Raw genomic sequence first — 25,396 nt, 5'->3', positions numbered from 1 at the left:
TCTGTGACGTCTCAAGAGAATTTACATATCCCTTGTTATGTCTTTGTATTAACATAACTTCGGGAAATTCAATTTTGACAATTCAAAGGATTTGAATTGCTTTGGTGCGCTTTTTTAAAATTCCTTTTTGGGGTGACAATTCATCAAAGTGCTTTTTAAAGTGAAGTGAGAAAATGTTGTTTAAACGGATATTCACTTTTTGAGAGCCAGCTTTTTTGTTCACGTGTGGCAATTTGATTTCTGTTTCCGTTGCTTTTCTCTTGCTTATCTGTGCGAATACATTTGAAAAGCAATTTGCACGTTCTAATAATGCGTGGTTTTTGTGGTTGCTTAGAACTCCCAAAAGGAAAACTAATAGCTTTTAATGACTTTGACGTTATTTGTCTTCATCAATTAGTGATTTTTTTTGTGACTTCGCCTGTTTTGTAGTTCCTTTTGCTGTTTAGCTATTAAATCTCGCCAATGACAAGTCTCAATGGTTCTCAATGACGCATGCTAAACTCAGTTGGAGTTTTAGTTGAAATTACTGGTTTTAAAGACTTTGACGCTAGCTGTTTTCGAAAATATCTCCATTTTTTGTAGTTTTTAATTGCTCTCCAGCAAAATTTGAGGCAATATTGTCAACGTTTTGGCCTTTTTTATGAAACATTTTTTGCTTGACAGACTTTGCGCTTTTGTTCTAGAACATTCTTTGACTTCTCAAGTGACTTTTCCAAGCCTTACTTCTTCAGTTTGAGTGATTTCCAGTGCTCTCCTTCTGAACTGAAGTTTGTTGCCTATATAAAAGTGATTGTTACAAAGTGTTTGTAGCCAAGTGCTAACGATGTCTGACTGCTATGCAGGAGAAAAATTGGACTATGATCGACGGTTCGAACCCACATCAGGTCCGAATTTTTGCACCCAAAAATTTCTCAGCTACACCCCCAAATTAAGTTGCTCCCAGCTTGTCGCTCGACAGCAATTCATCCTGTCGCTCCCAGCCAGTCGCTCGAGAGCAATTGAAGCGACGTTAGTCGCTTCATGTTTTTTGGTCAGTCAATTAGGCTTATTTCCAGAGACTCTTAACTCTTCTGCTATGCCTGTTGGTAATTCTCCCTAATGATGGGTTTCATTTGGTCTTCAGTTAACAGTAAATGAAACTATTGGATGGTTTCACTTTACTGCTGATAATTTATTCGGCTGAGAGCTTTTGTTTTCGTGGTCCCCCAATTATTTTCATTAAAAGTCATGTTTGTTTTTTTGGTGGACAGTGCAAAATATGCTTACGATTTCAAATTTTAGTTAATTGTTTAATTGACTTTTATGCCATTTATTTTCAAAGGTTGTCGTCAATTTTTTTGGCGAATGTCGTTTCTGTTGTCCTTTCACTTTGTCTCCAGCGGTTTTAAACAGTTTTTTTTGTTTTCTGCCTAAAAGAATTCTCATAGTCCTATTTTTCTAACATTTTCTTTAAATGAAACAATTTATCCTATTTTCTTTAAATGAAACAATTTTAGTTTTCGATTTTTAAAGTGTTCTGTTTAGTTTTCTGAAAGTCCTGGTATCTGATTTGTTTGATATTGGAGGTTTTTCTTCTAAGGAGGCTTCTATTGTTGTCTTCAGTTGCTTCAAGGTTTTTAATTGTTCAAGAGGGTCTTGCTATGTTTTTTCAATAGAATGCTCCTATTAGTTTTGTAAGCTCTAATTTGAGAGCTCTAGAACGCTGTTTTTGGAAAGAATTGGAAACAACAGAATTTAAATTTTTACTTCAACCAAAAAATGTGACCAAGTAATGCCATTTGTTGATTACCCAGAAGATTGGTAAAAAATGTTAGATATTGTTACCCCACTGAAACAGAAATTGATGCATCAAGATACAAACATGAACAGTCTGTTGGCAAAACTTGAGGTTATTTATCAATAACTTGATAACATGTACCCCTTTCCAGGTTCCTGTCAATTAAGTCATAACAAGTAGTTTCCTCGGCATCAGTTCCTAAGTTTTCTGTTCTTCTATGAGCATCAATGAACAAAAAATATGAACACTTTTTTATGCAGTGATCAACTATCAGGAAAGTCTAATCAATTGATAATCAATACCCCCCCCCCCCCAAAAAAAACAAATATTGACTACCATCTGCCAATTTTGTGATTTTTTGTTTATTCTATTTCTAACATTTACAAGCATATTTGACAATGTAAAAAAGAAATCTTAATCCGACATCATCCCGTGAGAACAGTAAGCTCTTTTTTAGAAACAGAGAGACAAAATAGTGTTTGCATGTAAGAGCAAACAGTAAGCGTAACGAAACGAAGAGTAATGTTTTTGAATAGGAGGTCACGTGAGCAATATTGAGAAGCGTCTGGCAGTTCCTCCAGCCTCTGCCTCTTCGACCAGAAGTGTGTCTCAGGTAGACGCCAATGACAGGACCAGACTGATGAAGCAACCCCCGAACCTCCCGCCACCTCCGCCTACTTTCAACAGCAGTGTCATCAACGACATGAAAGGTCAGATAAATACACACATACATATACAAACATGCACGAAAGCAAGCATTCTTCTATATGCACAGGGCGACACGACTTAACACAAACAACATAACGCGCACAAACGAACACAACACGCACGCACAAAAGCGCGTGCACACACAAGCGCGCACACACATGTGCCCACCGATGCAGTCGCACACACGCACGCACGCAAACGCATACACACACACACACACACACACACGCGCATACATATAAACAAGCACATACAGACAAACACACACGAACGCACGCAAACGCACATAAACACGTAAACGCACAACACACACACACACACACACACACACGCACAAACAAACACAAAAACACATGCAGGTGCACATGCAGGTGCACAAACACACACACACAAACACACACACACACACACACACACACAAACACACACACAAACACACACAAACACACACACACACACACACAAACACACACACACACACACACACACACACACACACAGACACACACACACACACACACACACAGAGACACACGCACACACACACACACACAAACACACACACACACACAAACACACACACACCCACACACACACACACACACACACACACACGCACACACACGCACACACACACACACACACAGACAACAAACACACACAGACACACACACACACACAGACACACACACACACGCACGCACACACACACACACACACACACACACACACACACACGCACAGACACACACACACACAAACACAAATACACAAGCATGCACGCACTGTTACGTAGTAAATGAATGCATTTTAGCCAATCAGAATCGAGTATTTGAATTTGAATTTAAATGCGTATAAAAGGTTCAAATATACGTAGAAAGTACCGAAAAAGTTCATTTAACCTAATTTTAAGTAAATATAACCACGATATGTATCGATTAAGCTGGTTTTGGGCTTAATATTTTTAGGTTTTCTAGACAATTGTTGACTGAATTTGAACTGATTTTGACGTCAATAACATCAGACAAAAAACCAGTAAAAGAGCATCAAAAAACCTTGCCGTTTAAGTTTCACTGGTTGGTTTGTACGTTTTACAGATAATCGTATCTTATAGGCTTACCGTTGCTCATATGGAGATTATACTGTAGATTGAATTGAATCCTCCAACTACAGATTTTCGTTTACTGAGTTTTATATGGTTCCGCGCCCATCTAATTCGAGGGAGCTTTTTACTGTTAATTCTATTACATCTTCGTTTCATTTAGCCTAATTGTTGTGATGAACTTATTAAATAGATGGGGGAATCAAATAGGCATGTTATCTTATCGCAATTTTGGACGTTCCCAACCGGTCACACGTTGCATCAACAGTTTAATGACATTGGTAAGTGGTTGTCGTTCCCCGAGTATCTGTGGTGTGGATACTGTACTGCATCAAGGCGCAGTGGTTGGTGACGAGTGGTCACAATTAGGCTCATCATTCCACCGATGTTTCGACGTTTCAAAACACGATTATGAAATGAATGAGATCTCTACAACCCTAACTGAATTGGTTACTTCTGATGGAATTTGGGTTCCCGAAAAGATGCAGATAACTGGTTAATCACCTTGTGTCACGGAAATCAGCCTCTGGTTTTGAAACATCGGAGTCTGAACCCCCCCCCCAAAAAAAACATGGATCTGGAGTCATCGAGAAAGAGGTACCCAATAATGACTACGGATTTGTCTGATTCTGGAGCAGGTTAAAACAGCTTCAAAAACTGTAAGACAGAATTGAAATTTTACTATAACTTCTCGCTATAAATTAAATTTCAGAACTTAGACGGCAAGAAACCCAACCCGTGTATTCATTTTCTCAATATTGCATGGGGTACTCAAATCAAAATTTTTGGGTAACTGGTCACCAATAATCCCCACAGCTAATTTTTTTGAGACAAAAAACATCGATTTTGAAAGTTTTTGGTAGATTTATCAAAAATTCGAAAAAAAAATTGATATTGTCGGTTCGTATATCTAAAAATAATCTCTAATAAAGAGAAAATTGAGAGAAAATTATGCTAATTTGTCCAATTTTGAAAATTTTTGGTCAATTTTGATGCAAATCAAAAACATAGAATATCAATATAGAATATTGAAAAACCGTACCAACACGCATAAAACCGTCCAATTTAGTGGATTACAGTTCCGTATTCGAGAAATTGCAAAAAAATGACCAAAATTAGATAAAAATTGGACAGAAACATAAAAATTTGACATATTTGTTAAATAATCAATTTTCCCCACGAGAAGGTTCGTCAATTGAGTAAAACTCAAAACACACAAAAAAGGTTGTGAAAAAATCACAATCTCCGGCCTTCAAAAAAGAAAAAAATTATCGAATACCGTGTTTTTTTTCTTGTCGCTTGTTCCAAAACCGTACCGTGCACGTCTTTTTCGTCCTTTAATTTTTCAATTCTCCGTGTTTCGTTTTTTCAATAATGTCGCTCTCCCGAAACTTCGCTTTTCGTTTTCTTCCGCTACTTTTCGGGATTTCGATGTAGTATGTCATATGTGATGAAGTATGTTGTTGTTTTTGCTGTAGTATGTTGAGTATGCTAGTAAGCTAGTTTGTTGTTTAGGTCTCATAGTTTTCTAGGGTTTGACCTAAATTTATTCTCGAGTTACGGCTGGAGTGTCCTTTGACTTTTCAATTTTACTAATTTACTAGCCCTACGGTTGTAGTATTTTCATTTTGCTGCTCTATGTTTGTGTGTACCTGTATGATTGCTAGTTGGTTTGGTCTTAATACCTTCTAGGGTGTGACTTGAATTTATTCACGAGTTATGGCTGGATTGTTTCTTGACTTTTCCAACTGCCATAGTCCACAAATACAATGCTGTAATTTATTTAAATTATCTGTAGCTTGTTTAATATTAGTATCCTAATTGGTTGTTTCGTTTTGGGTATTGCTGGGTTGTGAATTAGGTTTATTCTGGAGTTAAGTCTAGTAAATTTCTTGACCTTTTCATCCTTTTAGTTTACTACTGTTGTGCCGTAATTTAAGTTGTTGATATAATAATCCCATCCCCATAATGAATTATGCTGACTTATTTTGCAGTAGCTTCTCTCCTTCCTCCTAGGGTGTGACTTAAGTTTATTTTGGAGTTACGGCTAGTTCGTTTGGCTGAATTTGTTGTTATTGTCTGCTAGCATAGTTCTTCGCCACCTCCTCGAAAGTTTCCCGAACGTTCTTTCCCAACCATCCCGTTTCCGTTGCGTTGCGCGTTACTCGTTCGACTTCCCGTCCGTCCCCTTTCCGTTCCACCGCGCACCGCTTGCTCGACTTCTCTCCTGTCCCGTTTCTCTTACGTCGCGGGTTGCTCGCTCGACTTCCCGTTCGTCACGTTTCTATTTCGTCGCGCGTTGCTCGCTCAACTGCCCGTTTGTCCTTCGTCTCCCGCTGAGCTGAGCTCATAGCGTTCAGCGCTCCACTTTTGTTTTTGTCAGGCACTGTGTGCTCGACGACCTTTTCAGCTCTTTTGGATGGTTTGTTTCACAGACTGTCTACAGTGTGCTGTGTTTGGTGTCTTTTGCATTGGGTTTGTTGTGCTTGGATTTGATTTGTTTAGAGTGTGCGTAAGATAGATAAACATTTGGTGGTAGTTTTGCTGATTTTTCGAAAAAGTAACATCGTAATGTCTAATAGTCTTGATCAAAAAGTCAAAAACTTGTACGCTGCCAGGTCAAAGCGTGAAGTTGAATTGCATGCCATACATGAAGATATCCTTCATTGTATAAAAAGTCAAATTAGGCGAGTAGTAATAGAAAGTTGAACGCCTAGTAACAAAGTGCAACGAAGCCTTCATAACTGTTGTGGATAAAAAGGAGGACTTGATTGCGTTTGCTGGAAAAACTGAGGATGCTAGCGCACTTTTCCTTCATTAAAGTCTTGCTTGGAGGCAATGACAACTAAGAAGGACAAGATCCTCCCTTCAGCACGAAACTACATCAACTCTGCTGATGATAAAGTGAGTGAATTTCAGGAACAGGGGGCTTCCATTCGTTCTAGAGATTCATCACTCATTACCTCGTCAGAAACATTTAGTCAACGCGAACATGATTACGTTATTGCAAAAATGAAGCACGAAGAAATTGAAACACAAAATGAAGCAGCCATTCGGCTCGCTAAACAAAAAAAGCAAATGGAATTAGATGAATTGGAGGAAAACAAAAGGAAACGGTTGGCGGAGGCAACTCTGCAAGAGTTCAAATAGCTGGACGAATGGGAACTCTAAAACAACGGCAAGTGCCAGGAGCTCTATGAGAAGTGAAAAGGCTGTCCAGGACTGGATCAACACCTCACTTGCTTTAAGTTTTAGCAGTGAGGAGAAAACTGGTGAACCAGAGGTTACGAAAGACCCTCCAGAATGCCCTAGCCGCAACAACGGCAAAGAATTGGAAGATCACAACACTGACATTTCAAGGCATTCCGTTCCAAAAAATTGTCGAGGCAATTACACTTTAAGCAATGAGAACTCGCAGCAACTCGACCTTAATATTTCCCACCTGATAATTTTTTGTCTGCTGCTGACACACAGGCGTTGTACCAGGCGAATCCACGGGCGCAAATGAATCAAACAGGCCAACAAGGCTCAGCGCTTCCGAGCATAATTAAACAAGCAGCCGCAGATTATCCCCCGCCTTCTGTACACGACCCAGGGGCTTCTTCACCACTCATTCAACAGCCCGTGCCAACACAGCCGTTCGCACCCCAAGAAAATCAAAAAATGCATCCGGGTTTTTTCCACACGCACAGCTTCAAACTTCATCTTCAAGGGACCTGAAACATCAAGTCTACCTATGAACAATTCAGCCCAGCGTATATGCTCCCGACAACAAATTATTTTTGTTCTCCGAGCCCCAGACGCCACTCTTCCTATCTCCAATAACAAAAAATCCAGCCCCTGCAAAAAATGATTCCTTGCACCCAAACGCCCCACCGAGTCTAAACACTCAACCGCACGATCCCGAAGCCACTCATCCTAGTGCCCTTCCCATCCCGAACGCAGTATTTGAACCTAACCCCACTGCTCCCATTCTAAACGTTCCCTTAATCAATCAGCCTCCCATCCACAACATTTTCCAAAACAATAATAACAAAGTACACAAAGTCGTACGTTTCGTTGCTGCTCCTATCCAAAATATGCCCAATTACCCTCTCGAACAACAGTTTTTGCAAATATGAGTCATTGGCGTTTTCCACAGCACAGACCGTTAATAGTCAACCAAGACACTACCAACGTGATTAGTGTTCCTGGTCTAGCCACTCCAGTTTTTCAGACACCATATCCTTATGTTGAGTCCAAACATTTGTGTTGGAGTGGTCCGCAGGTGTCTTCACCCACCCCTTCAATAGCAGACAATGCGTCATTGATTAGGGAATTGGCTGATGCGATAACAAGTAAGAAAAAAAGACGTTTTGCCCGAATGGACACTTGCTCATTATAATGGCGATCCATTACAGTGGCATGAGCGGTATGGTCAATTTAAAAGCGCGATTGACTCGCAGTTGCTCACTGATGACTTTAAATTGACCTACCTTAAAACACTCATCACGGGTCAAGCAAAGATTGCAAAGTCAGAGTTTACTTACTGCGGTTTAATGTACAAGGATGCACTTGATACTTTAGAACGTAAATTTGGCCACACACAGGCAGTCGCAAGTGCACACTTGGATAAACTAAACCATTTTCCGACTCCTAAAATGCCGAATAGTGAAAACATCATTAACTACTCTGCAGCCATGTCCAGCCTCGTTGGGTTTTTCACGTCACTATCATATGATGCTGACTTGAAGAGCGCTTCCTTACTTAACCAACCCGTACAGAAGTCACCACCAAACATGAACGAGTCATGGTCGCTCTATACGGTTGAAAAGCACTGGGTTAAGCCTACCCTCCTTGAATTTAATGAGGCCCACAATCGTATGAAACAAAGCGCAACCAAGGCAAGACCTGAAAAGAACAGCACTTCAGTCACCAAGACCAAATCAGCCTCAAAAGTGTTTGCGTCAAATTCACAACAAGGGGAAACAAAGAAGCAAATGCCATCTTCTTCCACAAACACTCACTCTCGCTGCATTATATGCAAATGTAACCATCGGTTAGGGGAGTGTCGAGTTCTTAAGGAAAAGCCTCCAACCCAGAGAACTAAGTGGGTGGCGGATAATAAACTTTGCTTTTCGTGCTTACGCGACAGAGCACATTCCGCTAGCGTCCTCAACCAAGAAAGTGCCGAGCAGAGGGGTGCAATAGTTCGCATAACATACTATTGCATGGGACAGATAGGGTTTTCCCAACAAAACAGTCAACAAATCCCAACACTAACCAGTCCTTTGGCAACACAGGTCACAGTAAAGTCAACAGCCGTCTAATAAGACCACAACGATGTCATCAATTACTGAAGTTAAGGGGCTCCTTTAGATGACTAAATTGCAGTTGGTGATTTTGTCCGGTCTAGATACCAAGGCTTTAGTTTTGTGTGATATCTCCTGCAGTAACTCTTCGGTGGCCGGTAGTCTCGCGTAGATAGACTCGGTTTGCACGGTAAAGCACTAACGCTAACTGTCAAGGGTATTAATACCGAAGAAGTAGTTAATGCTAAGGTTGTTAAAGTTACAGTGAAACCAAGAGAGTATCAGAATTTCGAAACATTTAACATCAACCCATTCGTTAAGGAGAGTCTGAACGTCAGCTCAGATATAGTTAATGTACAGGCCTTGCAAGAGACCTACCCACACTTAGCAATCCTTGATCCCATGACATATTCCTACAAAGACATTGAGATGATACTAGGACAAGACGTATATCATGCCATCCGCCCGTTAGAATACTTCTCTGCCGATGAAAAGCGTTTACCCGTTGCCGTACGCTTACCCATAGGTTGGTATTAAGCGGTCCGTTACCGTCGAGTTCGTGTTTGACCTCAACGTGCTTTGAAGCGAATATCGAACTTGACAAGGAGTTAGCAAGTCAAGTAAAGTCATGAGACGACATCGAATCATTTGGGGGCAAATAAGCAAGTCGACCCACGATCTGCAGCAGACGAAAGGGCTTACAAAACCCTCGAGAATACCACCGAACACAATGGCCTCAGATACAATGTTGGAATGCTTTGGGCAGCAGATAATACCAAGCTCCCAAATAATTACTTCTCCTCCCTAGTGCAACTAAAGTCTCTCGAAAAACGATTGGCCAAGGATGAAGACCTTAGGGAAAAGTATATAAGTACCATCAAGAAAGATCTAAATCAAGGATATGTAATTGAGGTTCCGGACGTTCACAAGGTTGAGAACCAGTCCGATAAAGAGTGGTACCTACCCCACCATCCAGTTTGAAACCCAAACAAACCGGGTAAGGTGCGTAGGGTGCTCAATGGAGCAGTAAAGTTTCATGGTGTCCCGCTGAATAAGTCCTTGCTCACTGGCCCTGATCTGCTCCAAAACCTTAATTATGTACTTCTTAGCTTCCGAAAACAGCCATATGCCGTCTCTGCCGACATCGAGGGAATGCTTCTACAGGTTTGTTTATTACCATCAGGTCAACCATCATTTCGCTTTCTGTGGCGGGAGGACCCCAAAACTAACGTTGTAGTGTATCAATTTACGCGCCATATATTCGGGGCTAAGAATTGCCCACATGCGCCAAATATGCATTTCAACGCACTGCGAGAGACAACGCAACGTTTTAACCCAAAGCTGCAAAAGCCGTCCTTGAAAACTTTTACATGGACGATTATCTCGGCTCTGTGGAGTCTCCTGAGAAGGCCATCAATAGATCGAAGGAATTGGTACATCTTCTCAATCTTGGTGGGTACAAGCTTACAAAATTTGAAAGCAATGAGCCAAACCTGGCTGATCGAATTGATGGTTCTCTTCAATCTACTGAACCCAAGGTTATTGTTTCATGACAAGAGGATTAATCGCACGTGCTTGGGCTAAAGTGGGGCCACACTAATGGTACTTTAGTTGTGAGTAGGGGTACAAACTGCGCTATCACAAAGTCAGTAACTTAGCTCTTGGTCTTAAGTCTGGTCTCGAAAGTCTTTGACCATATTGGTCTTGTCGCACCGTTTGCTGTTGGTGCTCGACTGCTCTTAAAAGACATATGATGTGTCACAAGACAACATTGGGATGATGAGCTCCCGCAAAACAAGGTTCAAAGATTTTTGGTTTGGAGTGCGGACTTATCAGAGCTTGAAAGCATCAAAACTCCGCAAAATTATTTTACTGGACCCTTTGACAATATATAATTGCATATGTTCGGTGACAGTTCACAGGATATTTTTAGTGCCGTCGCATTTCATCGAGACCGAGTAACAACTACTACGGGCAGGGTAAAAACAGAGCTTGCGTTTGTTTTGGGAAAAGCGCGCGTAGCGCCAATGAAAGTTATGACTGTCCTGAAACTATAACTGCAAGCAGCTTTACTTGCCGCTCGGCCGAAGAATGAAATTATTCAGGCCTTTACTATAATTTTTAACGAAGTATTCATGTGGACAGACAGCACGACCGTTCCTCATTGGATAAAATCTAATGAAAAGCAAGCAATCTCTGTTGTAAACCGCGTTTGCAGGTTTCGGAGTAAACCAGCGTTGACCAATGGAACCACGTCGCAACGTAGTTCCGCGTTGACATCCCGCTGACGCTGGCACGTGTAGAATGTGCGCTGAAGTTTTGCAACTAAGGAGTTGGGTCAAAGGTCCACAATTCTTAACTAATTCACGTTTCCCGTTCGCACCGAACAAAAACGTCATGAATAACATCATACTTGTCGTCAACCAAGCAGTCACTATAGGAGACACTATATCTCTGGCTACATCTGTCGAAAAACAGACAACTTCCGTTCCTTCAATATTTCCGTTTGATAACTTTAGCTCTTATCAAAAGTAGTTGCACATTGCCGCATAATTTTTCCAATTTTTGCCGAAACATGCTGGCTTCCTTAACCTCGATTGTAGCATTACTGACCCTACTGAACTTGACGAAGCCGAGCGTCATCTACAGTACTTGCTGCAAGGAGAGTCTTTTGAAACCGAAAGAAGAGATCTTCTTGACAAAAAATCTGTTAAACGGAGCAGCCGAATCGCTCCACATTCACCGTTCCTTAGTCCAAATGGGCTAATCCGTTCCTCGGGCCTAATCAAGCAGTTAATGGAAGTTGGGTTTAACTTAAAGTACCCAATCATCTTAGATGCACGTCATCCGTTTGTAAAAGTGTTCCTTGAACACACCCACGTAAAGCATTATCATCAAGGTGTTGAATATCTAAGATCATTATGCAGGAACACTATACAGTACTGAAATTAAGATCATCTTTGCGTTCTATCAAAGCACACTGCCTGAGATGTCGATAACTACAAGCTGCAACTATGCAACCAATCATGTCTGACTTAGCTAAGGAGAGACTTGCTTACCAGTCTCCTCCCTTCGCGAACACCGGCGTTGACTACTTTGGGCCGTTTTATGTTACTGTCCGCTGTACTACTGAGAAAAGGTGGGGCTTCCTTTTCACCTGTCTCACTACTCGCGTTGTCCATGTTGACATAGTTACATCCATGGAAACCAGTTCTTGAATTATGGGAATTGAGCGGTTTGGGTCACGTAGTCTTACACCTGACATAATTTTGTCGGACAATGACACTAACTTTTTTGGAGCCGAAAAAGAACTCCGAGAAAGTGTTGAAATAAGGAACATTGTCAATATTGCGGCTGAGCTGGCTCACAAAGGTATAAAGTGGAGGTTCAATCCACCCAGCGCACCACATCAGGGTGGTATCTGGGAGATGTTGTTACGCAGCTCCAAGCGCGTGTTGTAAACTGTTCTTGGAACGTTTCGCCTCACGGATGAGGTGCTGCATACTACCTTTTGTCTCGTGAATGCTCTCAATTCACGTCCTTTAACACCCGTAAGCGCTGATCCGTGCGATTTGAAGGCTTTAACGCCCAACCACTCTCTTTTAGGAACATAGTCTACCGGTGTCCCTTCTCTTGTCGGCAATAATGACTTTGACCATCGTAAACGTTACGCCCCTGCGCAGTCTTACGCTAATGCGATCTGGACCCGTTGGATCAGAGAGTAGGTACCGACGCTGAACCGACGCTCTAAGTTGCAGACGCCTGCGAGCAACACCTTTGGTGACTTGGTTTGGTGACTTGGTTTGGAAAGTTGAGGAAACCAACCCTAGGGGTAACCACCCTACCGCTTTGATTGTGGCACTTCGTTACGGCTCCGATAGCGTCGCGCGCTCCGCCGTTTTACGTACGTCGACAGGTTCACTCGTCCGCCCGCTCGTAAAACTTGTACCAGTTTTCCCAACATCTTCATGCTGGCCGGAGGATGTTGCGTAGTAAATGAATGAATTTTCTTTCAACCTAATTTTAAGTGTAACCTTATTTTAAGTAAATATAACCGCGATATTTATCGATTCAGCTGGTTTTTGGCTTATTATTTTCAGGTTTTCTAGACAATTGTTGACTGAAATTGAATTGATTTTGACGTTAATAAATCAGACAAAAAAACCAGAAAAAGGGCATCAAACAACTTTGCCGTCTAAGTTTCACTGGTTGGTTTGCATGTTACAGATAATCGTAGCTTATAGGCTTCTCGTTGCTCATATGGAGATTATACTATAGATTGAATTGAATCCTCGAACTACAGTTTTTCGTTTACTGAGTTTTATACGCAAACAACCACGCACGCCCTTTCAACAGCAGTGTCGTCAATGATACGAACAAAGGTCAAATAACTACACACTTCAAGATTTGACAGAAAAGCATAACGAACAAGTTAACACAACAAGCACACACGAAAGTGCGTGCAAACTCACACAAAAGCGCGCGGCGTGCACATATACACACCAAACACAAAAAACACACGAAGACGTGCACGCGCACAGACACACACAGACACAATGGCACACACACACACACACATACACACACGCACAAGCACAAAAAACACACACCAACACAAAGACACACACAAACAGCGACACATACACACACGCGCGCACACACACACACACACACACGAAAGCACGCACATACGCAGACACAAAAAACACACACACGCACGCACACACACACACACAAACGCACAAACACCCACAGCGACACATGCACAAGCGGGCGCGCGCACACATACACACGAAAGGACGCACACACATACGGACACAGGCACACAAAAAACACACACAGACATGCATGCGCACGCACGCAGACACAAACACACACACAAACACACACACACACACTTACACACACACGAAAGCATGCACATACACACAGACACAAAAAAACACAGAGAGACATGCATGTACACACACAAACACACACACGCACACACACACACACACATACACACACACACACACACACACACACACACACACGCGCACACGTACACACACATGCACACGCACGCAAACACAAACAAAAAAAGCACACACAGACGTGCACGCGCACAAATACAAACACAAAGACACAAACACACAAACACACACACACGCACACACATATGCCAACATTTGATATATCCAAATTTTACTACTTTGATATATCCAAATATTTCTGAAGAGTTAAGCTGAAGACAAGAAGGAAAAGACTATTTGGTGCCAAAAAACACTGACATATGGTTTCCTAGATAAATTGAAATCATTTATAAGGCAAGAGTTGTAGGCTACAAAGACGAGCGGCCCAAAACTTATTAGGTCAACTGGAAAAAAGTAAGGCATAGTTTTCGAGTTTTATCTTTTGGTGTTTTAGAAAAAACTAAAAAACAATAAAGTTGTCATCAAAACTGACGCAAGAAGTTTTAGTTTAATTCCGTCTAACACAGGAAATTGGCACCAGGAAAAGCGGTCATTCGAACACCCATAATAAACATCATGGATTAGAATTGTCCAGGAAAGTAATTGGGCGAAAGGATTGCTCACATAGAAACTTTTTAAATCAAAAGGCGACCAGTAGAGTGCGTAAACCTTATGCTGAAACCCTAAACAACAGAGCTTTCTAAATTCAAACTTTCTGTCAGAGAAATTAATTATGATCTCTGAGCTAGTACTGCACAAAAATAATAACACTTTGAAGACATTAAAGTCCTTATTAAAAGTATACCACGATTGGTCAATGGAAAACGTCAGTTTGTTTTCGCAGTTCTATAGACGAGGTAGCCAATACACAAACAACAAGCGGAGAAAAGGGGAAAACTGAAAATATGTTCCCAACTTTTGAGACATCAAAAGTGCAACTAGATATCTTGCAGACAATAAACCTACTAGAGCGCTAAAAAACTTAAATTTTAGGGGTGTTTCTGATCCAGCGCTTATTAAAATCATGGATGCATGTTAGAATATCGATCAAACTATAGTCTTAAACTTAGTGAGAATTAGAAAGAAAGTTTAACTTATCAGATTAGGAAGACAAAAGCAAATTGATTTTGATCAGAGAATTTATATAAATGAATCGTCGAGAAATGGTCCTTAGAATCAATATTCGGTTCAAATTGGTGAATCTAGATAACTAATATTAGAGTGAGATTTTTTGATGTAAAATCTTCCCAGCATGTTTTGAATGATTAAATGATGAAAGTGTAAATGCATACCATCTATGGTAGCCCCTGCGACGTGCACGCGCACAAATACAAACACAAAGACACAAACACACAAACACACACACACGCACACACATATGCCAACATTTGATATATCCAAATTTTACTACTTTGATATATCCAAATATTTCTGAAGAGTTAAGCTGAAGACAAGAAGGAAAAGACTATTTGGTGCCAAAAAACACTGACATATGGTTTCCTAGATAAATTGAAATCATTTATAAGGCAAGAGTTGTAGGCTACAAAGACGAGCGGCCCAAAACTTATTAGGTCAACTGGAAAAAAGTAAGGCATAGTTTTCGAGTTTTATCTTTTGGTGTTTTAGAAAAAACTAAAAAACAATAAAGTTGTCATCAAAACTGACGCAAGAAGTTTTAGTTTAATTCCGTCTAACACAGGAAATTGGCACCAGGAAAAGCGGTCATTCGAACACCCATAATAAACATCATGGATTAGAATTGTCCAGGAAAGTAATTGGGCGAAAGGATTGCTCACATAGAAACTTTTTAAATCAAAAGGCGACCAGTAGAGTGCGTAAACCTTATGCTGAAACCCTAAACAACAGAGCTTTCTAAATTCAAACTTTCTGTCAGAGAAATTAATTATGATCTCTGAGCTAGTACTGCACAAAAATAATAACACTTTGAAGACATTAAAGTCCTTATTAAAAGTATACCACGATTGGTCAATGGAAAACGTCAGTTTGTTTTCGCAGTTCTATAGACGAGGTAGCCAATACACAAACAACAAGCGGAGAAAAGGGGAAAACTGAAAATATGTTCCCAACTTTTGAGACATCAAAAGTGCAACTAGATATCTTGCAGACAATAAACTTACTAGAGCGCTAAAAAACTTAAATTTTAGGGGTGTTTCTGATCCAGCGCTTATTAAAATCATGGATGCATGTTAGAATATCGATCAAACTATAGTCTTAAACTTAGTGAGAATTAGAAAGAAAGTTTAACTTATCAGATTAGGAAGACAAAAGCAAATTGATTTTGATCAGAGAATTTATATAAATGAATCGTCGAGAAATGGTCCTTAGAATCAATATTCGGTTCAAATTGGTGAATCTAGATAACTAATATTAGAGTGAGATTTTTTGATGTAAAATCTTCCCAGCATGTTTTGAATGATTAAATGATGAAAGTGTAAATGCATACCATCTATGGTAGCCCCTGCGACTGATTTCTGGGAAAATTGCAGAAACAAACCATATTGTGTAACCCTTGCAACCCCCACTATAAATCATGGTGCTAAGATTGGTTTTGTATCTTGACTTTCTTGCACTGACAATGGGAATCTTTGGGTCTTTTTTCATCCCCAAAATCAAGCCACCATCTTGATCTAAAGATCGGATCTCTCCTGTAAATCTCTAAATTCTACGGTTAAATATCTTTCCTGTTATTCTCTCATTTTGAGAAATTATTTTTCTACATAGTTAAAAGCGCTTGTTATACCGCTTGCGAAAACCCATAACCTAACAGATTATGGGCCCAGCAATTTTCTAAGTCATAAAACTAACTTCTAAAACAAAACTAATTTGTTGTTGTCATAATCCTTTTATGCTTAGTACCTTTTCTTTTCACGACTGTTTTGCCTGTTCAAACTACGATGGATCAACAGACAGTGAAGCTGCTGACCTACACAGGAAAGGCCCAGGAATTTCCAATCTGGAGCACACAATTTGTGGCAATGATGCAGACGAAGGGACTCTACAAATCACTTCTTGGGACGAAGAAGCAACCCAATGAGCCTGCACCACTAGCCAAGGGGGCAAGCAATGATGAAAAAAATAATCACAAAGTGCTAAAGGATGCATATGAAAGGGAAGTTGCAGACATTATGGGGAAAAGGAACAATGTGTGGTGCCATCTGGCACTGACTCTAGCAACAGCCCTCATGCTGATGAGACATGACTGTGTGGGATATGACGGCATCGGAGATGGAGCAAATGCTTGGAAGCTTTTGCAAGAGAGACTTCAGTGTGTGGAGCCGCCGACTTTATGATTTGGTGGCACAGCTTGCTCGACTGCAGCTCGAGGATGCTGATAATTTGAATAGCTGATTCATCAGAGGACAGGAGTTGCTCACAAGGCTACAAGAAGCAGGGGAAGCAGTCTCAGAAACCCTCTTCAACGCCTTGGTCCTCAATGGTCTGCCAATGAGGTATGAAAGTTTTGTTATACAGGAAAGCTTTAACCCGGCAACGAATTTCACAGAGTTGAGGAAAAGGCTGCAAAACTTCCATGAGAGCACAGCACAGAGGCACAAAGGAAATTGTGGTTCAGTGGCACTGGAAGTGAAGTGTGAGTTCAAGAAGGGACCCAAGAAAAGAAACTGGTTTTTGTGTGAGATACTCGGACACTTTGCTAAGGACTGCAGGAGGAAGGAGACTGCAGGAGGCCAAGAATGCAGCAAGTGTGGTGAAAAACGTCACCTAGAGAGGGCATGCATGACACAAAGAGATGGAGGCAAATATGAGTCAGTGGCAAGGGGTGCAAGATTGACTTCACCAGATAAGGAATACTGGGCCGCTCTTACCCAGGGAAGACAGCACGCATGCTGATGAACAGTGGTTGCGCAGATCACATAGTGACGAACATCGATGCGTTCCTGGACTTTGTGCCCATTCAATCAGTGGTCAGAAATCCCAAAGGAGAGGCTTCCAGAGTGGAGGGCAGAGGCTGTGTGGGGATAAGCATACCCTCAAACAAAGGGGAATTCCAATGCGAACTCAAAAATGTGTGCCGGACTATTCTTCAAAGCTCTTATCAGTCTCAAGATGCACGGAGTGGGGACATAGCTTCACTTTTTGAGAAAAGAAAGAGCTGCATGAAACTCCAGAAGGGAACTCGGGTAAAACTAACGCAAGAAAATAGTTTGTTTTTTTTTACCCTGCAGCGTTCTATATTTCAAGATGAGTTCCAACAGCGTGAAACTTGACAGTGCAAGGAAGTTGCACAAACAATTGGGTCATTTGAATCAAACGGATGTGGTCAAGAAGGCACCAAAGACTGTTGGGGAACTCGATGATGTATGCAATGTGTGCGCTTTGGCCAAGATCACAAAGACCAAGAGTGGCAGAGACCCAATCAGAAGAGAAGCTAGAGAGGGTGTTCACAGACGTGATGGTACCCTTCAGAGTAGAGTCACTGTCAGGGTTCTGTTCTGCATTGTGTTTGCAGACCAGTATTCGAAGTTTGTGTTGGTGGACTTGCTTAAGGCAAAGAGTGAAGCACTGGCCAGCCTGAAGAACTTTGTTCTTTGTGTGGGGACGCCCAAGAAGTTGAGACAAGACAATGCGAAGGAGTTTTTCTCAGAGCAGTTCAAGATATACTGTTTAGATGCAGGCATTATACAGGAGAAGACCATATCAGAGACCCCACAACAGAATGGGTTAGCTGAGAGTTGCAACAGGACTCTGCTGGATATGGAGATGGCAAGATGATTGCTCATTGACTAGGGTCTTCACAAGATGATGTGAGGAGCAGCAATTCTCCACGCAACAAGGATCAAGAACTTGGTTGTTAGACGAGGAGAAGAAAAATGCTTAACAGGGCTAATGCGAGGTATAAAAACTAAGCTTTCAATTAGTAAACTATCTATTTCTGGTTGCACAGTCTTCATGAGGAAGCGGGACAGAGATTGAGCGGGACAAGAACTTGAACCCAAGGCACTGGAAGGAAAGTTTGTGGGTTACACTGAAGGAGACAACGGATACCAGGTGTACGTACCCAACACACGCAAGGTTGTGGCAGTTCGAGCTGTGATCATCAAGGAGTACGAAGTGGGCTCAACCCCTGACAACACAAAGACGACCGACCTAATAGATGAGGGTTCACAGCAACTGGGTATCTGCCACCCAGACGATGGTCTTCAAGACGATGGCAACAAAAAGGAGCAGGGCACATCTACTGCACTAAAGGACGAGTGGCATGACGCAGAGAGCGTGAACACTCAGGAAACGACACTGAGACGAGATGCCTCAAATGTTGAGACAGCAGCACTGGATGAAGAATCTACTGCAACAAGAGGTAGTCTCAGAGACTCGGAGTCACTGGAAGACATTGAAACGAATGATTTCTCACAGTCAGAGACAGTTGGCTGCTTTGAGGAGGCACTGGAGCAATTGGACAGGGCAGAGCCCAGACGAGGGACACAGGCAAGGAATGTTCCGCAATTTTTGAGGGAAGTCAGGACTCACCTTGCTGTGACTGAGGGTGACTATGGTGAACCTAAAAGTCTACGAAGCCAAGCATGGTGACGATTGGGACCAGTGGCACGGGGCAATGAAGGACGATATCAAGGCACTCCTAGACAACGAGACTTGGGACCTAGTGAGACCACCCACAGACAGGGACGTCATACCGGGCAAACGGGTATACAAAGTAAAAATGGGACCCAGTGGTCAAGTGGATAATTAAAAAGCACACTACGTGGCAAAAAGCTTCAAACAGGTGGAAGGACTGGACTACTTTTAGACTTTTGCGCCTACCTGTAAGCCAGAGACATTCAGGATTCTACTTCAACTAACAGCGAAGCGCCAGTTTGATGCACCATGTGATGCACCAGTTTGATGTCAGCACGGCTTTCCTGCACTCACCAATAGAGGAAGAAATGTATCTGGAGCAGCCACAGGAGTTTGTTAAACAAGGATTAGATGGAGAGAAATTAGTATGCTGACTGAATAAATCAATTTATGGTTTGAAACAGGCAGCTAACAACTGGTATAAGGAACTGGGAAATTTCCTGAGACATGGGGTCACCAGAAGCAGGAATGACCCTTGCTTGTTCGCAAGAGCAGAGACAGATGGTCACACCTTCAACTTGGTCTGGGTTGACGACATCATAGTGGCATCAAGGAGCATGACATTGATCTCCGATGTCAAAAAAGCACTCGAAGCAACATTTCACATGGAAGACCGAGGGAGATTACACTGGTTTCTGGGTTTAAGAATCAGACGAGAAGAAACAGTCGACCAAGAACGCTACATAGAAACGATGCTTGTGCGGTTTCAAACTGATCAACGCAAACCCTCAAGAACTCCAGCTGATTTGAAACTGAAACTTTAGACAGCACAGAACGGAGACGAAGAGTGGACTAGAGGATGTACAGAAACTTGGTTGGATCACATCTGTATCTGGCCAAACAGACGAAAACAGATATCATTTTCACAGTCAACATTCTGTCCAGACACATGAATTCACCTACCAATCAACACTGGATGTGCGGAAAAAGACTTTTGCGATATCTTCAAGTTTGAAAAGGTTTAAAACTTACTTACACCAAAGCTAGTTATTATTTATTGGGGGAAAGTGATCTAGGTGATCTGGTGACGTGAACGACAGAAAATCAACGACGGGCTTCTACTTCAAGCTCAACGGACGTGGCGCAGCACTCAGCTGGGGTGTCAACAAGCAGGCCACAGTTACTCTTTCTTCATCAGAAGCAGAATATCAGGGCATGGCAGCAGCAGCTCCAGAAGCATTGTATCTGAAACAACTTTTGGAGGATTTCGGCATCCAACAGAAACATCCAACAGCAATTGGAGAGGACAAGCAGAGCTGTATTGAATTGTGCCAAAACCTAGTCATGCACATGAGGAGCAAACACATTGAGACAAATTTTCACTTCATTCGTGACAATACGGAAGATGGGACTATTTCAATTCATTACGTTCCTACTGACAAAATGGCAGCCGTCATCTTCACGAAATCTTTACCCGTATCGAAGGTGGGAACACTCAGAACTCTTGTGATGGGAACAGACTCTACGCAATCAGCTCAAGTCTGAGTGGGGGCGTTACAATATCGATCAAACTTGGTGAGAATTAGAAAGAAAGTTTAACTTACCAGATTAGAAAGATAAAAGCAAATTTATTTTGATTAGAGAATCTATATAAATGAATCGCCAAGAAATGATGCTTAGAATCAATATTCGGTTCAAATTGGTGAATCTAGATAACTAATATTAGAGTGAGATTTTTTGATGTAAAATCTTCCCAGCATGTTTTGAATGATTATGATACCACCGGAAATGTGAACGATTTCTTAGAAAAGTGTAAATGCATACCATCTATGGTAACCCTGCGACTGATTTCTGGGAAATTTGCAGAAACAAACCATATTGGGTAACCCTTGCAACCCCCACTGTTATCATGGTGGTAAGATTAGTTTTGTATCTTGACTTTCTCGCACTGACAATGGGTATATATACAGCTGATTTTTCAGCCTTTTTTCATCCCCAAATTCAAATCACCATCTTGATCTAATAATCAGATTTCTCCTGTAAATCTCTAAATTCTACTGTAAAATGTCATTCTTGTTATTCTCTCATTTTGAGAAATTAATTTTTCTACTTAGTTAAAAACGCTTTTCATTCCGCTTGCGAAAACCCATAACTCAACAGGCCACAAGCTCTATTTTTCTACAGAATAATTGACTTGGATAAGCACCATAAAAACAGTTTGTATTGTCAATACTTGGCGACGTTTGCTCGGAAAAACGAACACTGGTTTGACAGGCAAAAACTTAGAGCAAGTGTTTGAAGCAGCGCAGCTGGGGTATTTTGTGCAGTATTGAGGTACCAATTCGTGGACTGAGAAATTGTTTGAGAAATTTTTTTGGGATTCTTGATACTGGACGCAGCAAATGCCCTCCAACTGAGCCAATAGCTGTTACAGAGAAGTATCGATACTCGTGGCCATGGGTCTTCTTAGTACCATGGGCCACGAGTATCGATACTTCTCTGTAAAATCTTCTTAGAGAAGTCCAAATTTATACTTAATAATACCAATGTTACAAGGTTTATTCAAGGAGGAACAACTAAATGTGATCCTTTCTCATGGCTCTCTTGCGCTGTTGCCTTGCTACCACTGATCAAGCGCAAAACAAAGAACCAAATGCAGCATTTTTATGCTGATGATCAGACATCAGACGAAAGTTATGCAAGTTTTACATTGTTGTACAGCAACATTCCAAAAGTTCAGGTAACGTTTCACCTGAGTTCATCTTAAGGTAAAGTTGAGGAGCTAATCGTTACCTTTAGTTATGAACTTGAGTTTACATTAAATGAGTAGACGTAAATTTGCCTCAATTTTAAGCTTCATTTAGTGGGTATCCCACCAAACCCACCCCCCCTCCCCCGAGCTCCTTCAAAATGCACTGAATGTAACTTATCTCAATTAAACACATCGACCTGGATATAGCACAATTTTTTCAACAAATTTTGTCTGAACTGTTTCTCAGCTCTAAGTATAGTTTTTTGTTCTTGACCTTTACAAGATAGTTGTATTTGTTTGCAACAGGGGATGAAGAAAACAAGAAGCCTCGGACCACTCAGTTCAACGTGAATCCGGCTAACTTTGGGTTCTACAGTCCCAATGCTGCCTCAATGGCCCCACAGCCACCCACCTACCCAACACAACCGGGACAGGTTAGAAATTGTATACAAAACCCTGCATATAGGAAACCAAAAAACAAGCCTGTATGTATATAGCACGCCATGTTCTTTCGGCGACTCAATTGATTTAAGTGCACAAAAATTGATTACCTCGGACCAATTATCAAGTAAAACTAACAAAAACTAACAAAAGATTTTCGTTCTTATTTCGTTCACATTTTCCGTAGTTCAAAGCAATTTTTGCAAATTTTGCTTAAAAATAAGATAAATTTGGTAACGATAGTGTTATTGGCTTTACCTCCAAAAAAGTGTTTTTGAACTGTTTGATCAAATTTTTGGCTAAAATGTGTGCTAATTTTTTCAAAAAATTCCGCCTTTTTTTCATCAAAAATGACACGAAATAAGCCTCGTTAGTCATCTTTGTTTAATTTACCGGCTAAACACTCCTAAAAATTGCAGACACAATCCCGGTTAACTCCAAGGATAGCTAGTTTTACTTGTGGATCATCTCTTCAAGAGTATTCTTGAATTAAAATTCTGCCGGTCTTTTCCTAATTTACCTCGATAATTATGAAAAATGCATTATTTTTTGTTAAATTGACTTCTATTGTCGGATTGTCTACATCCGTAATATTCGCAGCAAGTAAGTGTTCCTAATAGACGGAGAACAATAGCAAAGCTAGTTTTGTTTTGTCTTTTTTTCTTTACGTGCAAAAAAGTCGAACTGTAATCATTCGTTTTTTTTAAAAATCATTTTCGCACTTGTTTCTTTTCTTAGGTTAATTGCAGAAAAAAACAATTCAAATCAAAGCAGAGTTTCAGGGAAACATGTCTAGTTTTTTCGTCGAAAGCGAATGGTTGTTTTGGATTTTAAGATTGCATATTTTTTAAATATAAACAATGAATTTTTGAATTCTGCCATTTTTCTCTCGTCTTAAGGCCCAATTGTAGCTTAAATTTTTGTTGCGGTTTTACGTTTTGAAAATAGTTTTCTGCTTTAAAACTACGATTTTTCACTAGCATTTTTGAATTTCAAAATATTTTCATTATTGAGATTCTTTTTCTGCTCTTTTCAAATTTTTGGCGGGTCAAATATCACATTATTGGTATTTAAAAAGAGAGCATAATTGAACAATTCAGTTTTTAAGCGAATAGATTACGGTTTCAACGCCTTCGACACCGTTTTCTGGCAGAATTTCATGAAGTTAAAACAAATACTTTTTCGTTGTTTGCTGTTCTTCTGTAGTCGCTTCAGTTAGTCAGTATCACTGTACAATTATTCAATTTATCATTTGAATTTAACGACATACAAAGAGAAAAATCGGAAACAAAAAATTAAAAAAAAAAAAGATTTATTTTAAAAAATTTTGTTTTGCTATCCTGTTTTGTCTGTTTGTTACCTAGCTTCATTAGCTACAAGTCCTCATATGAAATTTTTCGCGTTGAAGAGAAGATTTATTGAACATATCTAAAAGCATTGTTTATTGTTTCAACGGCTTCGATACCGGTTTTTTGCAAAATATTCTTTTAACTTTGGATTTTAGTCTATTTATCGTTCATTTTGTAGACGTATGACATGTTGTGAAAAATGACAGATCTCAATGGTTATTTCTCAAAAATGAAAAAATATTTTTATTGATTTCAATTGCCAGTAATGTGTTTGTGTCGTTGGAATTAATTGTTTTAGAAAAACACATTTGGGTTTTTTTTAACTTTTCCCTTTTTTGTTCTTTTTAAAACCTGTTACCTGGTCTCAATATTCAGGGGCCACATAACTTATTGTTGGTTTGCAATGATTACTTCTTATTTATAATATGGATTAGATTATGGTTTAACGGCTTCGACACAGTTTCCTTTCAATCTTTATAGGAATTTTTTTTCTTCTGAATTTGTCGATTGGTTGTAGACGTATGACGTATTGTGAATAATGACTGTTCCCCAATTAGTTTTATTGCAATGTGAATAAAAAGAAACCTTATGAAATACTTTAATTGATTTCTAATGGTAATCATTATTTGAAATTATTTATTTTCAAGAAAACGTAAACTTATTTTTTAACTTTGTCGTTTTTGTTCTGTTTTGTCTACTTGTCACCAAGTCAAGAACTGGTCCAATGTGTCTAGTGGAGAAGAAACTAATTTGTTTAATATGTTTAATTTAGGTTGTATTTGACACTACTTTGACTTTGCTCTTTATTAGTTCTTTTTTCAAAAAATAGATCATGAGTTCTAGATGTAAATCTTTGCTGTTGTTATCTGATTTTTTTGTTTGTCTTGTCTCGTAGTCCTAATAATGGCAGGTCTCATCGGCCCACTAATGTGTCATTATTTACTTTACTCAGTGATTTGAGCTGGAAGCAATTTTTTTGTTCATGCACCAATTATTTCTGATCATGAGAATTTTAAAAAGTTTTCTATCTCTTCCTCATTCGGTAGAAATTAAGCCAAACTTTTGGATAAGAGGGATCGGAACATTATGTGCGAATGCACATTACCGAGACTCCTTGTTCTTTATATGGGCATACTATAAATTTGCTTTTTCTTTGCAAGGTCAACTACGGATTCTACGGTGACGGTACTGCAGGTGCTTTTCCACCAACTGCGCCCGATTTTAAACAAGCCCCATCAGGATCTAATTCGGAGTCTGGCATCTCCACCGAGTCCCGAACTGCAACCCCAGACAGCGCCTTACCCGACGTCGAAGGCAGCGAGCGGTAAACAAAGAAAAAGAGAAGTAAACAAGGAAAACAACAACAACTACTAATACGAAGCAAATGTATGGTGCATACTAACAGCACGATCTGAGACTAAACGAAGTAACTATCTAATTAAATCTGACGTAAAAAGTAACAGATTCC

General features: G+C 40.4%; 1 protein-coding gene across 4 annotated transcripts in view; it reads left to right on the top strand.

The window, feature by feature from the left end:
* LOC142336193 (uncharacterized) overlaps nucleotides 1-25,396 on the top strand; it is a 72,332-nt gene that overhangs the window by 18,877 nt on the left and 28,059 nt on the right. For 2 of the 4 annotated variants that reach the window (XM_075384838.1, XM_075384837.1), the window contains exons 4-6: nucleotides 2,314-2,487; nucleotides 22,445-22,572; nucleotides 25,089-25,252. In XM_075384838.1, coding sequence (XP_075240953.1) covers nucleotides 2,314-2,487; nucleotides 22,445-22,572; nucleotides 25,089-25,252 — 466 coding nt within the window. Of the gene's footprint in view, nucleotides 1-2,313; nucleotides 2,488-22,444; nucleotides 22,573-25,088; nucleotides 25,355-25,396 lie in introns of all 4 variants that reach the window. The other 2 variants (XR_012758894.1, XM_075384839.1) reach the window with 2 other exon arrangements.

This window comes from Convolutriloba macropyga, chromosome 3, assembly GCF_964194025.1.
Source record: "Convolutriloba macropyga chromosome 3, txConMacr16.3, whole genome shotgun sequence".
Taxonomy (NCBI): domain Eukaryota; kingdom Metazoa; phylum Xenacoelomorpha; order Acoela; family Convolutidae; genus Convolutriloba; species Convolutriloba macropyga.
This window is presented reverse-complemented; position numbering and strand designations above follow the sequence as displayed.